This window comes from Hyaena hyaena, unplaced genomic scaffold, assembly GCF_003009895.1.
Source record: "Hyaena hyaena isolate Hyena2069 unplaced genomic scaffold, ASM300989v1 scaffold_5, whole genome shotgun sequence".
NCBI classification, from domain to species: Eukaryota; Metazoa; Chordata; class Mammalia; order Carnivora; family Hyaenidae; genus Hyaena; species Hyaena hyaena.
In genome coordinates this window covers 1,733,660-1,747,736 of record NW_024080637.1, presented here as the reverse complement: position 1 = coordinate 1,747,736, position 14,077 = coordinate 1,733,660, and the positions used below count along the sequence as shown (strand labels likewise).

The following is a 14,077-nucleotide window of genomic DNA, read 5'->3' as shown; positions in this document are numbered from 1 at the left end:
CAACTCACTACAGTTTAATCTGAGAAGTGCAAAAATAGAGGTCATTGCTGAGAGCCCTACTCAAAAACCAAATTCTCTCTGCTCTTTTTTGTACTGCGTAGTGAGCTGGGAGTTGGCTGGAATATGTATAAATGTTTTTTTTTTTCTCTTCTTCTAGTAAGACGATAGCACAGTCCATTTGGAGGGAGAGATGAGCCATCACGGAAATACTCAGTCCCACACATGCCTGCGGCTACCCTCTAAAATCCCCAACCTGGCTGGGGGCACTCAAAACAAAACCTCCTATTCCCTCCCAGGACCACTGGCGCCTGGAGCCTGCCTGCTGCCGCTGCCAGAGGTTTAGGCCAACCTCGGGGCGATGGGGTGGGGGCAAGGCTCAGCGGAAATTGCTGCAGTAGCTCCCTTCTCGGAGCCCAGTCATCTCTCCCGGAGAGAGGTGTGAGCAGGCGCTCGCTCGGCTTTTGCACCGCAGGGAAACTCAGCTGACAGCAGCACAGCCGTAGATGAAACGCAGCCAGTGGCATCCACTCATGGAGCCGGCTTGGGCACAGACATGAAAAGAGGCAAGAACAAATGGAGCGAGGCTTCTAATCCCCGCGGTACCATTTCTGATCCTTGCAATCCTGGGTAGTTTGCCTAACCCTCCGCGTGCCTTTGTCTTCAGCTATAAAATGGGCTGTGCATATTTGACTCCATATACCATCAGGGTCATTGCCAAGTCTGAATACAAATGTAAACCTCTAAATCACTTGCTACCTGAGTGACCCCTCCCCCAGTCCATCCTGCACACTGGCTCCTCCGAGATTGCAAACCTCAGGAGGCTACGTGGCTCTGATGTCCATCTTTCCATATCCTTTCATGTTGGAAACAATAGTCTGGACTCAGTGTGTGTCCAGTCAATACTTGCTGAATATGTGCTCAGCAAATGTGAGGTATAATAGATGGTAGCCATTAAATACAATCCATGAAGTTGGCAATCAAGCGATACCCTTGATAATCCTGGCCACGGGTCACAAAGGTGGCAGAGCAAAGTTGGTAGTTCGAGAAGCCCCTCTAGACCACCCAGGTTGATCCTCTAAGCCACAGGGCAGAGTCTGTTTTGAAAGAGCTTTCTGGAGCGCTCTGATTAGCCAGCTGGGGAAGAATGACTCTGCTTCTTGAAATCTTAGATAATCTCAAAGACAAAGGAGATATTAAATATTCTAGTCCAAACTAATTACTTTATAGATGAGGAAAACAAAGTCTGCCGAGGAAAAGAAGTTGGTAGTTCATAGCTTGGGTCTTGTTTGGATCTGAAGTTACTCTTTTATATACTATCTATCTGACCTCCTTCAGCTTAGATTTCCTTGTTTGTGGTGTAAGCATAATAATAGGACCTGCCTCATTGGATCAGAACCTCTGTGAAAAGGACCTGCCTCATTATGTGATGAACCTCTGTGAAGAGCCTAGAAGAGTATTTGGCATATTGTAAGCCCACAGTAACTGTTAGCAGTGACCATTTTAGTATTTCTTATTATCGTCCTTATGTCTGTGTTGTTATTTCTTACTACTGTTGCCTGACTTAGAGGGTGGTTTCCCCGAGGCTTTTTTCTTTTTAAAAATCCATGGTTGGGGTGCCGGGATGTCTCAGTCGGTTAAGCACCGACTTCGACTCAGGTCATGATCTCACAGTCCATGAGTTCGAGCCCTGCGTTGAGCTCTTTGGTGACAGTTCAGAGCCTGGAGCCTGCTTTGGAATCTGTGTCTCCCTCTCTCCCTACCCATCTCCTGCTTGCACTCTGTCTCTCTCAAAAAGAAATAAAGATTAAGAAAAAAAAATTTTTTTTAATGTTTTATTTAATTCTAGGAGAGAGAGAGAGAGAGACAGTGTGAGCAGGGGAGGGTCAGAGAGAGAGGGAGTCACAGACTCTGAAACAGGCTCCAGGCTCTGAGCTGGCTGTCAGCACAGAGCCCGACGCGGGGCTCGAACCCATTAACTGCGAGATCATGACCTAAGCGAAAGTCGGACGCTTAACCGACTAAGCCACCCAGGCGCCCCTAGAAAAATTTTTTTTAAGCCATGGCTTTTTCAAAATGAAATTTTGACAAGCAGTAGGATATGTTAATGCAAAAATATACCTGTCATTCAAACCTTATGACCTTTTATTTAATGTAAAATTCAGAGCGTTAAGCCCTCCTGAAAACCAGAATGCTTGTGCAGCTTCCTGAGTGTGAGCGTAGCCCACACAGTCCCTTCTGCCTGGCATGCCCTCCTTCTTTACCTAAGGAAACACTTATTTCTCCTTCGAGGCCTGGCTCCCATGTGGCCACCTATGGTAAGTACACAGCTTGGATTCCTACCACTCCTTCCCCACCTTACTGGGGGGACTTAGCACGGTTTGTCACAATTTCTGCATTTCCACCTCTTGTCTGCCTGGTCAGAGTAGGAGCTTTTTGAGGAAAGGGACCAGGCCTTGTTATAAATTATCATTGTTATTGTTATATTTTACTCTCTTACTTATATAGCGTCAGTACTGATCTCGGTGCCTGGCATATGGTGTGCATCCAAACGTTTTGTTTTACTGTGGGCTTCTTTAACTTCACTGATAACACACATAATTCAAGAATATAGCAAGGGTCTGTGTACCGTTGAAACAATACCATTGAAACAATGGAATACTCGTATACCACCACCCGTGAAAAAGAATATCAGAATATTTCCAGTACCTTTTAAGGGCAAATGTTTAACTATACAATTAAATACATGTGGACTAGTTTCTTGTATTTTGCTTCATGTTCTAGCTCTTTGAAGTAATTTTGAATCTTGATTTAGACATGCCCCATAATTAACTATGCTCCCAAGTTTATACCCGCTGAAAATTTTACGATAGGCTTTACTTCTGTATCATTTTCTACTTCATTGTTATGAGTATTGGCTAAATCAGACCACAGACAAACCTAGAGATCTTGTTACATGATCATAATTACTTTTGGCTGTGGTCATTCAACCCTGTCACCTGTCTGTTCGCTCATACAAGCTTCGTTTCAAGGATAACTAACATTTTTTTGGAATTTAACGTATAATAAGCTGTTTGTGGGTGATAGCTTATTTCATCTTCACAAAAGTCCTCCAACATTCACATTGATACTCCCAGTTTTGTATAACCATACGTTTTCTTTTTCTTTTCTTTTAAGTAATCTCTGTATCCAATGTGGGGCTCAAACTCACAACCCTGAGATTAAGAGTCACACGCTCCACCAAGGTGCCCCTTGATCCTCCCATTTTTGAAATGTTTCTTTTGAGAGGGATAGAGAAGGAGAGGCAGAGAGGGAGGGAGAATCCTAAGCACAGAGCCTGATATGGGGCTTAACTCACAAACCACAAGATCTGCACCAAAATCAAGAGTCAGAAGCTTAACAAACTGCGCCACCCAGGCGCCCTGATCCTTCCATTTTTGAACTGAGGCTGAGGCCCAGAAAGATGTCCTTGTGTAAATCCCCTGGCTGGAACATGGCAGTCGGGAATAGAATGAAGGCAGGTATTTGACTCAACCCATGGGCTCTGCTCTTCACAAGTGTATCCGAGAAAATTTATCAAAAGCTTTTGGAAATGCAGATTCCCTAACTTATTTGTCAGCAAACCCAAAAGGTTTGTTCCACTTGAACGAATCTCTATTGACTGTGATGGCCCTTGCTTTCTGCCTTCAAGAGGCAAAGAAGGAATCAAAGAAGCAACAGTGGCCTAATACTAAGACAACACTTTGGCGGAGACAGCTATGGACCCTGGTGCCTGACTGCTTTGCGTTTTTTATAACCTTGGACACATAATTGAACTCTCTCTGCCTTAGTTTACACATCTATACAAAAGCCATAATGATGGAGTCTTCCCTTAGGGTTTCCATGAGAGTTAGGTGATTTAATTCCTGTAATCTGCTTAGAGCAAGCCCTTTGGTGAGTAGCCAGTCCATCTTAACTGCACCACTGTTCCTAGGAATCAGCCTCCTGTGCAGATCGTCGTTACCAGTGGAGTACAGTGAACTTCCCCCTTTGGATAACAGCAGCCTGCAGGCCAAGATAGCCAACAGCATGGGAAAGAGCTTTTACAAAAATATTTTTAAATATTTAGGTTCATCACAAAGGATTAAAGCACACAGACATACACAAATGTGCATTCTCTCTCTCTGTCTTTCTCAAAACAAATTATTACTTGTTTTCTCCAAGAGCACAGGGCTTGGAAGTGATTGGAAATGCTCTGGGAAACATATTTCTGTGTCTTGGTTTCCTCGCATCACTCAGATGCCTGATGAGAAGCATTTGCCATTTCAAATGAGTGAGCACAAACAGGAGTCAGCTCAAAACTTTCTCCGTGCGCAGAGCCAGGCAGAGTCTTCACCGGACATTTCTGAGCAGCAGAACCAGTCTTCCAATGGAGCTTGGCTGTAGCTGACTCAGGGCAAGTTTAAATTGTGAGACAGGGTGGAGGTGGGGTGTGATGCACAACCTTCCAAAGCAATGTATGTCCTACAACTTACAAATAAAGCGTGCCATATGGTTTGAGGCCGACGTCTGCCTGGGTTCAAATCCCACCTAGGGCAGTTACTGTGTGACTGTGGATATCTTACACGACCTCTCTGAGACTTACCCATCAAATGGGGCTACGAGTTCTGGAAGGGAAGCGGTAGAGGCAGGGGAAGAGATGGTCCTTAACGGTTGTGACCATGAGTTATCTTCTTCACCCCAAAGCTGCTCTGGGATGCAGTCGAGGGAGTAGTTTCTAGGACCGGCATGTGATAAATGATCATGGGCAAAGACAAAGTGACAAAAGTGAAGGTCATATAGTGTGTGCTTCTTCCAGCTTGAACACTCTCTGTGTCATATACACATAGAAAGAGGCACACGCACACATACACTCCTACTCACACACATACCTTCACACCTACTGAATAACTTTTATATATGTTTTACTTCTTAATTCAAATATTGCCTCCTAAAAAAAAAGCCTTCCTTGATCGCTAGACTAGATTAGGTTCTTCACTTATTTGCTCTTATCAGACCTTTTGAATTTGATTCACTTTCTTATCGCGCTTTATAATTACACATCCGTGTGATCTGGCTAATAGCTATCTGAGGCTGCCCAGTGATTTATCTCATTTGCCTAGGACTGAACGGTTTTCTAGGACACAAGGCCTTCGGGACTAAACCAAGAGATTCCTGGCCAAACTTGAATGGTTGGACACCCTAATCAGTCTGCCTCTCAGGACAGAATGCTTCCTGAGGGCAAGAGCTATGCTGTTTTGTTTCACATTCATTGCCCAAGCCTAGCACAGATTTGGATCACAGTGGGAATGCAGGAAACAGCTGTTAAACTAGTAAGGAAATGAGTATGTCAGTGTAAGCCAAACTGTCATTTCTTACAACAGTCTTTTTTCCCAGACTTTATTCTTTCTATTTGAGGTGTTAAATGTCCCTCTTTATAAATTATGTTGATTTCACAAAATTTAGAGTTGACAGTGTTTTGTAGTTTCCTTGCCTTCTCTTGCCTCCTTCCTGTTTGAGCTTTGGAAATCCTTCCGATTTGAGGACTCACTTGTTTAGTGAAAAGGGAACTGGAATGGTTGGGGTCAAGATATTTAAATAATGTTTGTGCTGAAATGCTGGACTAAAATTTTCATGAGGGCAGAAATCAGTTCATTTCTGTATGCCCAGGAAGTGACATAGTACCAAGCATGTATAAGGGCTGAATAAATATTTGTAGGATAGGTGAATGAGTGAATTTGCTGCCTATCCAGAAAACGTGTGGGAGTAGATCTGCTATGCCTTCCTCCCTGCCCTCCGCACCCTCCCCCATGCTTCTTCGCAACCAGAAATATGACTTCAACACGCATCCCTGCTAGATGGATGAGAAACATGCGCAGTTCCAGATGAGTGAACATGTGGTCCATCCCCTTCTGTCCGATTCCACGTCTTGATGTTTTCTCCTAACCCTGAAAGGACTTCTGTGGTCTGCTACAGAAACATTGTTGCTGTGTCTTCAGTCCCGAGAGCGCCTCTCCCTCACCTACATGCCTTTGTTCAAGCCCTTCCCTTGATCTAGAATGCCTGCCTCAATCCTGCTCGTCTGACGAATGGATCAAGAAGATGTGGTTTATCTATACCATGGAATACTACATGGCAATGAGAAACAATGAAATCTGGCCATGTGTAGCAACATGGATGGACCTTGAGGGTGTTATGCTGAGCGAAATAAGTCAGGCAGAGAAGGACAAATACCATATGTTTGCACGTATAGGAGGATTAGGAGGAACTTGACGGAGGACCAAGGGGGAGAAGAAGGGCGGAAATGGTGGGGGAAAGGGAGAGAGGCAAACCATGAGAGACTCTTGAATGCTGACAAAAACTGAGGACTGATGGATGGGGGGGGGGGGGGGGGATGGGCATGAAGGAGGGCATTTTGGGGATGAGCACTGAGTGTTATGTAAAAACTAATTTGACAATAAACTATTTGTAAAAAAAAAAAAAAAAAAAAAAAAAATCCTGCTCGTCTGAGCCATGTTCTGTTCCCAAGGCCATTCACCCCTGGCCCTCTCTGTCCCTCCATAACATTCTATGTATTGTTTTTACCATCCTGTGGGCCACACTGTATCCTATGTGTCTCTTTACCTGTGGAGCTCTGTCCTAGATGGGTAGCTTCTTGAAGACAAGAACTCTGTCCGATTCATCTCTGTGTCCCCAGCACCCAAGAGAGGGAGATGGCATGCTGTTAGTTGACTAGCATTTGTAGAAGGAAGGGGGTGAGTCACTTACCTGTTAGCATAGAAATGCTAGGTGACAAACACAAAGCCTTAGTGACATACAAGACATGTATTTTTGTTCACAAGTCTATCACAAGTGATTCTAGTGATCTGGGTCTGTTAGCGCTAGTTGACTGGGGTGGTCTGCTGATCTTGTTTGGCCTGTCTCTTAGATCTGAGACACACCTGCTACATTTGGGCAGACTCAGCTCTGTCTCATGCCCTTCCATCCAGCAGGTTAGTCTGGGCTCTTCTTATGGCAAAGGTAGAGAGCCAAGGGGAAGAATAGAAGCGCCCAGACCTCTTGAGACCTAGGCCAGGGAGACTAGCAGTGTGACTTCGGCTCATTCTCTTGGCTGGAACAAGTCACCCTGCTGACCTAGATCCCAAGGGTGGGGACTCCACCTGTCAGTGAGAGGAGCTGCAAAGACACATTGCAGAGGGGATGGAACAGGGAGCAGTAGAGAATGGGGGCCATTTTTGCAATCAGTCTACCATAGACAGGGAGCCAGCAAAGTGATCTTTGCTACCCTGACATCATAAATGAATGTATCATGAAGACCTCCAAAGATGAAGCCATATCCTTCCTTAGGAAGGAATGGTTTTCTTACCAAAGAATGTGTTTAATAAGAAGTTGAATCACATGGTCACAGAAACATTGGTTGGGAGGAGGATAGGGCTTCTTCCAGCCCTGAGCGTCAAGTGACAGACTTTGCCTCTCTCTTTACAGATCAGCAAAGACCCAATTTTTGTCCCAGGTGTCTGGGGCCCTTATTTCTCAGCCATGGTCCCTGGGTTCTGGCTGAATGAAGGTGGTCAGAGTGTTACTGGAAAACTGGTAAGTTGACACTTTCTCCATATGAGTTTAAATAGCCTTGACTCGTCCATTTTGTCACACTCCCCGTATTCCCAGTATCTGGAAGATTTGCAGCCTCCTAAATCAGAAGAATTAGCTTTCTTTTAGTGCACACCCTAACATATGGTGCATATGCAGCATGCATTTGCCAAAGGCATAAATGTTGGTCCAGGCACTGATGACTAACCCGTCTTGATACCTGTCTTTCACGCAAACATCCATTTTTCCCCTTGTGGCAGTGAGAGTGATACTATACTCTGTAAAAAGAACCATGTTGTTCTCCAGCCAGAATCCTTCAGTGGTTCTCTGTAGCCCTGAGGACATCATTCGGATAGTTTCTGGACATATCACACCTTTCATGGTCCAGCCCTTCCAGTCCCACACCTTGTCACTAAGGCTAGATTGCCCTACCCACAACTCCCCCATGGCTTATGTTATTCTACTCCTCCATGCCTTTGGATGTGTTTCTTTCCCTGCCCAGAGAGTTCTTTACCACCTGGATAATTTTACTTGTCCTTTAAGACATGACTCTACTTCTGATATTCTATTATTACTGGTTTACTAATCTGTCCTTTCCAGAAGTCTTTGAGCTCCTTAGAGGCAAAGGCCATATCATACGTTTCTTTGCATCCAGCTCAGTGCCTGGCTCATAGAAGGTGCTTAAAAATTTTGATGAATTCATGGGATTGTCTAATAGGGAAGATAGATAATCCATAAAATGAGTTGAATACTATACCAGAAGTACAAAGCACAGAGTTGGCATAAAGCTAGATTAAAGAACTCTTTGAGGGGGAGAAAGCATTTATGCTGAATCTTCAAAGGGAAACAGGGACAAACCAGGCAAAGAAGGGTGGGGGCACTCTTCTAGGCAGAACTGGCATAGGACCAACGATATGGGAGTGAACAATAACAAGACCTACCTGAGGTAATGACATCCAGTGCAATGTTTCAGCTGTGGCATGAACTGTTCTTAGAAGAATGACTTGGAATAACAGTTGGAGAGCTGGGCAGGGACCACATCATAAGAAGTCCCTGTAGAACATGCTCAGGAGCTGTTCTCTGTCTGGCAGACCAAGTGAAAGTTTGGCAGAGCGGATGACTATGTTGGGATCTCAGCCGTACAGACTCCAGCTAGCAGCCATGAGGAAGAAGGCCTCAGGGCACATGGCTGATGGTGGGGAGCCCAGTTTTAGTAGGCTAGTCCACAGACAGAAAGCCTTGCAGGCTTGAATGAGGACAGTGGCAACAATAACTGAGAACTCAGGTCAGGAGGTCAGCGGGCCCTGGGGGGATTCCTTTTGGAAGGCAAGGGAAAGTAAGACCTAGGCTCAGTTAGCCAACCTCACTTTTACCATGTTACACTGAAATCATCTGTTTATGGTCTGATTCCCATACCAGCTCTCCAAATGTTCAGCAGAGTTACAGTGGTCTGATCCAAAGCTGGCTATGGATGCAAATCACCACTCGTTCCCATTTCTTAGTATATTGCTGTTTTTTACCTAGGTGCCTCAATCTCTTTCAAAGTCAATGGAAGCATAGATGGATGGCTGGATTCAAAGCACATGTTCTGGAGGAATTAAATGATTTAGGCCTCCATCAGGCCCTGGTTTTGAGGAGCTCATTGTCTAGTAGGGGAGCTCAGTAACTATAACATAACATCTGATTAGTCTTAATAACCCCCTGCTAGAGAAGGTGAGATGACACCACTGTCTGAAGATACCACGGGACTCAGTCGTCTATTTATACAACTTTCAACCTAGGTATCTGTTCTGTGTCTGTGATACACTGAAAATCCATTACTGAAATATAGCTCCTTTCAACCGTGCATCACAGTATAATCACCCTTCACAGACCCAGAACTCCTAGATGACACAATCCAGAGACTTTTTTTTTTTTTTAACAAAGATCGTGATCCAGTAAACCAACTCTTTGTGCAAGAAGTATTGTCCGTGCAGCTGTCCATCAACAGGTTTTCAGAGACTTAATATGCAAATTGAACATCTGTGTCAGTCTGGAAATACTTTTCCCAGTACTTGGCTCAGAGTTTGCTCTGTTGCTATGGATATAAGCCATCTTTTCCCAAACATTATGACATATCTTTGTGGATAAGAATTGGTTACGCCTGTTTCATGAGCCCTGAATTTAAATAAAAAATGGGACCTCTTTTTGCCATTAATGAAATCTTCATAATAGTCGACTATGACTTTCAACAGGAGTCCTGAGAATTATTGGCCTTTCTGTAGTTAGTTGATTTTGTGCCATCAGCCAATCAAGCTGCATTTGGAGTTCCACTTCAGGCAATTCTTCTCTAGTTTTATTGGACGTAGATTGACCTGTGGGTTATAGAGAGCAAAATCTTAGGAAATCTAAATGCTTGCATGATGGGTCAAAATCTGAATCAAGAACAGAACAGAACACCCCAAAGCATCAGTCCAGAGAAGACATGCAAAGAGACAGAAACAACCTACAAAATAGATAAGATAAGAATAATAATGATAGTAATAATAATAAAAATTACACTTTATTGAGTATGTTTTTCTGTGGACAGGATTTATATATATAATCTTGTTAATCCTTGAATGATATTCATAATCATCACAATGCCTGCCATTCATTTTGAAGGCTTCTTTCCCAGTCTCAATGGCTAGAGCGTTGCATATACTATCTCATTTAATTCTCTCAAAACCCCTGTAAAATAGATACTGTTGTTGTCTGTATTTTTCAGATGAAGAACAAAATTGTAGGTAGCAAGCACAGCCCAGGGAGATTCCTAGTGTACCATCCGTGGCCTTTTTCTGTGGTTTCTTTGCCAGTCATCCTTCCTCTCCTCTTATTCTCATTTACTCTGTTGTGAACTCCAGTCTCTGGTTTTATAACACATTAGTTTCCTAGAGAACACTGCAGGGAGGAAGTTACATTTTTTTCATGTTCTTTGTCTCAAATACACGTCTCTGATACACTGTGCGGGCTCCGTTATTGCACTGTCCACAGTACATTCTCAGCATGTGGTCACAAACATACCACCTGAGGCAGAAGAGGAGGAAAAGGAGAGTAAGAAGTAAGGGAAGGAGGAGAAAGAAGAGGAGAAAAAAAAAGGAACAAGAAAAAAAATTACCTAAACTCTAGATTTGAAAAGAAAAAAGCTATTTTTTCTCATTTTTATAATAAAAAAAAAAAAGAAAAAGGAAAGATCATCATCTATCCCAAAACAAATCCTTTGTTCAAGTATATGAATAGATTGGTACTGAGGGGGAAAAAAAAAAAAACAACCTCCATCTGGTTAATTTCAGCATGAAGAAAAAAAATAAAATAGGATCTCTTCTGGCTTTGGACCTCTTTAGTTCCATTCGAGTGAAACTTGGATTCATTTCCCACTCGTTTCAAACTTGTGCCGCTGATACTCAGTTCCTATTAGATGGGCACCTGCCCCCATTCTGTGGGTGATTGGTTTTAGTTGCATCAATTAGGCACCCTTCCGGGTTCGCCTCGTGCTGGTCAATACTCTCTCCAAAATAGTTGTGCAAAAAATACTGCTCTTCGCCCAGACCTTTTCCATAGAACACCGGCCTGTGCAGTCGTGGCATCCAGATGCCGAAGCCTGTTTCCAGCTGGACCGTGGCCATCCCTCTCTCCAAACACTCTTGTCTGTCTTACTTGGAGTCATTTTCACTGGGGGAGGTGTAGAGTAAGGGAGGCGAAGGCAAATTCCTATGCTGCCTCTGTGGTGGCTTTGGCTTTCTGGGACAGGTGGGCTTGGGTGGGTGTAACCTTTGAATTGTTTGAACCTAGAATTTAAATTTGTGAACTCTATAGAGTCACAACGTAGCAAGATGCTATGTGCTCGGGATTTTAGAGTTTGTGCATTGGGAGGCCTGTCTGCCCCCTGCTGTATCCCCAGTGCCAGTCTGCCTGGGACTAGCCCCAGGAAGTCAGTCAGTCTTCCATAAGCGGGTGTACAAAGAGCTTGCAGTGTACATATTAGGGTGCATGGATGGAGATAGTGATTTCACCCCTTCGTTCATTCCCCCTTTCCATCATGTTGCAGTGATTACTCTGGGCCAAGCAAGAATACAGTCACATGATTCCTGTCCTCCAGTAGCTTATCATCTAATGGGAAGGCTGGAAATAAACCTGGTAATTATTAGTTGGTGTAGCACATAGACTGTGCAGTCGACTGGGAGTATCTGCTATGTGACAAACAGTTTCAGGCCCTGTCTGATCAAGCCAGCATGCCTGTGTGCTCAGCTTTGTTACATCAGTTTTAGTAGTGAATAAACAGGCTCAGAACAATGAGGTAACTTGATCCAGGTCTAAATAGTTGTAAGCGGGAAAGCCTTGATTCAAACCCAGGGGGGCTACCCCAGATCTCTCCAGAACCGGACTGGACTTTTACAAGCTACATTTCTTAGTTTTTCTTACCCTTGTCGTACATAGTCCCTTGAGCAGCAATTGTCGTGAGTTCATATGACTTTCTTTTCAAGTATATTGAGGCACATACAGTGGACAGGCTTTGTAGGACCATGAGAGAAAAAATGTTCTGTGTATCAGTATTGACAGAAGCTATGAATAGACTTAGGTGTGTCCCTAGCATTTCACATTGGCTGGTTGGAATGACTTCCTGGATACTCAGACCTACTCCGAATAAACAAATGCTTCCATGGTCCCTCCCACCCAGGCTCTCGCTGTATTTTTTGTATATGTTCCTGATTCCTACAAAACTCTCTGATTGCCTTCTTTCTTCTAACGCTTCCCTCTCTAACCGTTTTGTCTTAATGTGTTCTGCTCAAACAAGGTACCATAGACTGGGTGGCTTATATACAACAGTCCTTTTTTTCTCACAGATGTCGAGGCCGGAAGGCCAAGATCAGGGTAGCAGCATGGTTGGGTTCTGGTGAGGAGTCTCCTCTGGGTTGAAGACGAAGTGGAAGGGGAGAACTCTGGTCTCTTCAGACCCTTCTAAGGGCATTAATCCCATTCATCAGGGCTCCACCCTCATAGTTAGTCACCTCCCAAAGGCCCCGCCTCCCAGTGCCATCACTTTGGTATTTAGGATTCCAAAGTGTGAATTTTGAAGGGACACAAATATTCAGTTCACAAAATCCTCTTTAAGGATCATGTTGAAAGCACATGTGACCCTGTCACTCTCAATCCACAGTTATCTGTAGGATAAAGTCTACTCTTTAGAGTGATGTTTCTTTAAACAACCAGTGTTTATGGAGTGCTTATGTGCATGTTACTGTTGTGAGTGAGAAATAGTGAATAAAAAAAACAGCTTCTTCTGCACCCTACTCCAAAAATCTGCCCCTTGTCAAGCTTACATGCTAACAGAGACACATCATACACAATAAATAAGATGAGAAAGCAATAGAGTTTATTTTATGGAATAAGTTGTTAAAAGTAAAAGAGGAAGTAAGCTTATGGGTTCAGGTGAGTAGTTTCAATTAAAAAAAAAAAGTGGTCCAGGTAGACCTTCCTGATGTGACACACAAACTTAGCAGCAAGGTGGGGGAAGGAAGTTGGCTGTTTGGAAACCTGGAGGAAGAACATACCAGACCAAGGCAAAAACCCGTGCAAAGGTCCTGAGGGAGGACTTGCCCACCTGGGGCATTTCCAGAATAGCAAGGAGGCCACAGAGGCGGAACAGAGCGAACGAAAATGAGACCTGTAGGGAGTGAGTTTACGAGGTGATTTGGGGCTGTGTTATTGGCCACTGTGAAAATTTTGGCTTTTACTCTGAGTGAAATGGAAAGCCACTGGAGAATTATGAGCACAGAACGGATATGACTTAGTTTTCAAAGGATCATTCAGACTGGTGCCTGGCTGCTATGTTGGGAATAAACTGTGGGACGGGGATGTGGGAGACGGAGGCAGGGATGCCCCGAAGAGGCTCTTGCAGTAGACCAGCTGAGAGATGGGGATAATGGCAGTGTAGCTGGTAAAAGTGGTCGTATTTTGGGATGTATTACAGTTTGGGTAGAGACAACGAGGTTTCCTGATGGGTTAGATGTGAAATGTGCAGCAGAGAGAGAGAGAGAGGTCAAGGCTTCTGAAGGGTAGCATTGCTATCAATGGAGAGAAGATGGATTCAATGTCAGGGAGGCAGAGGGAGGAAGGATTTCAGAATTACAGTTTTCTAACTCTAGTAACTAATACATTCTCTGTGTTGATCCTCAATTATTTGTCTTCATTTGAGTAAAGACCACTTCATTTATACTTTTATCAAAACCAGAAAATCGGGATTAATTCTTGCCTCCTCCCTTCCCTTCTCTGCCCACATCCATTCAGAAGGACCAATGAATTCTGACTTCAGTCATCTCTCCCATCTGTTTTTTAACTTTCTCTCCCAGCACCATCAGTCAAAGCATCATTATCTCTGTCCCAGTCTGTTTAAAGTGCATCTTTTATACATAGTATATAGTTGGGTTTGCTTTCCTGCAGTCTTTTTTTTTTT

At 43.8% G+C, this 14,077-nt stretch overlaps 1 protein-coding gene across 8 annotated transcripts in view; it reads left to right on the top strand.

Moving 5' to 3' along the window:
• FGGY (FGGY carbohydrate kinase domain containing) overlaps positions 1 to 14,077 on the top strand; it is a 426,891-nt gene that overhangs the window by 278,592 nt on the left and 134,222 nt on the right. For all 8 annotated transcript variants that reach the window (XM_039238811.1, XM_039238799.1, XM_039238806.1 and 5 more), the window contains one exon: positions 7,501 to 7,608. In XM_039238811.1, coding sequence (XP_039094742.1) covers positions 7,501 to 7,608 — 108 coding nt within the window. The remainder of the gene's footprint in view (positions 1 to 7,500; positions 7,609 to 14,077) is intronic.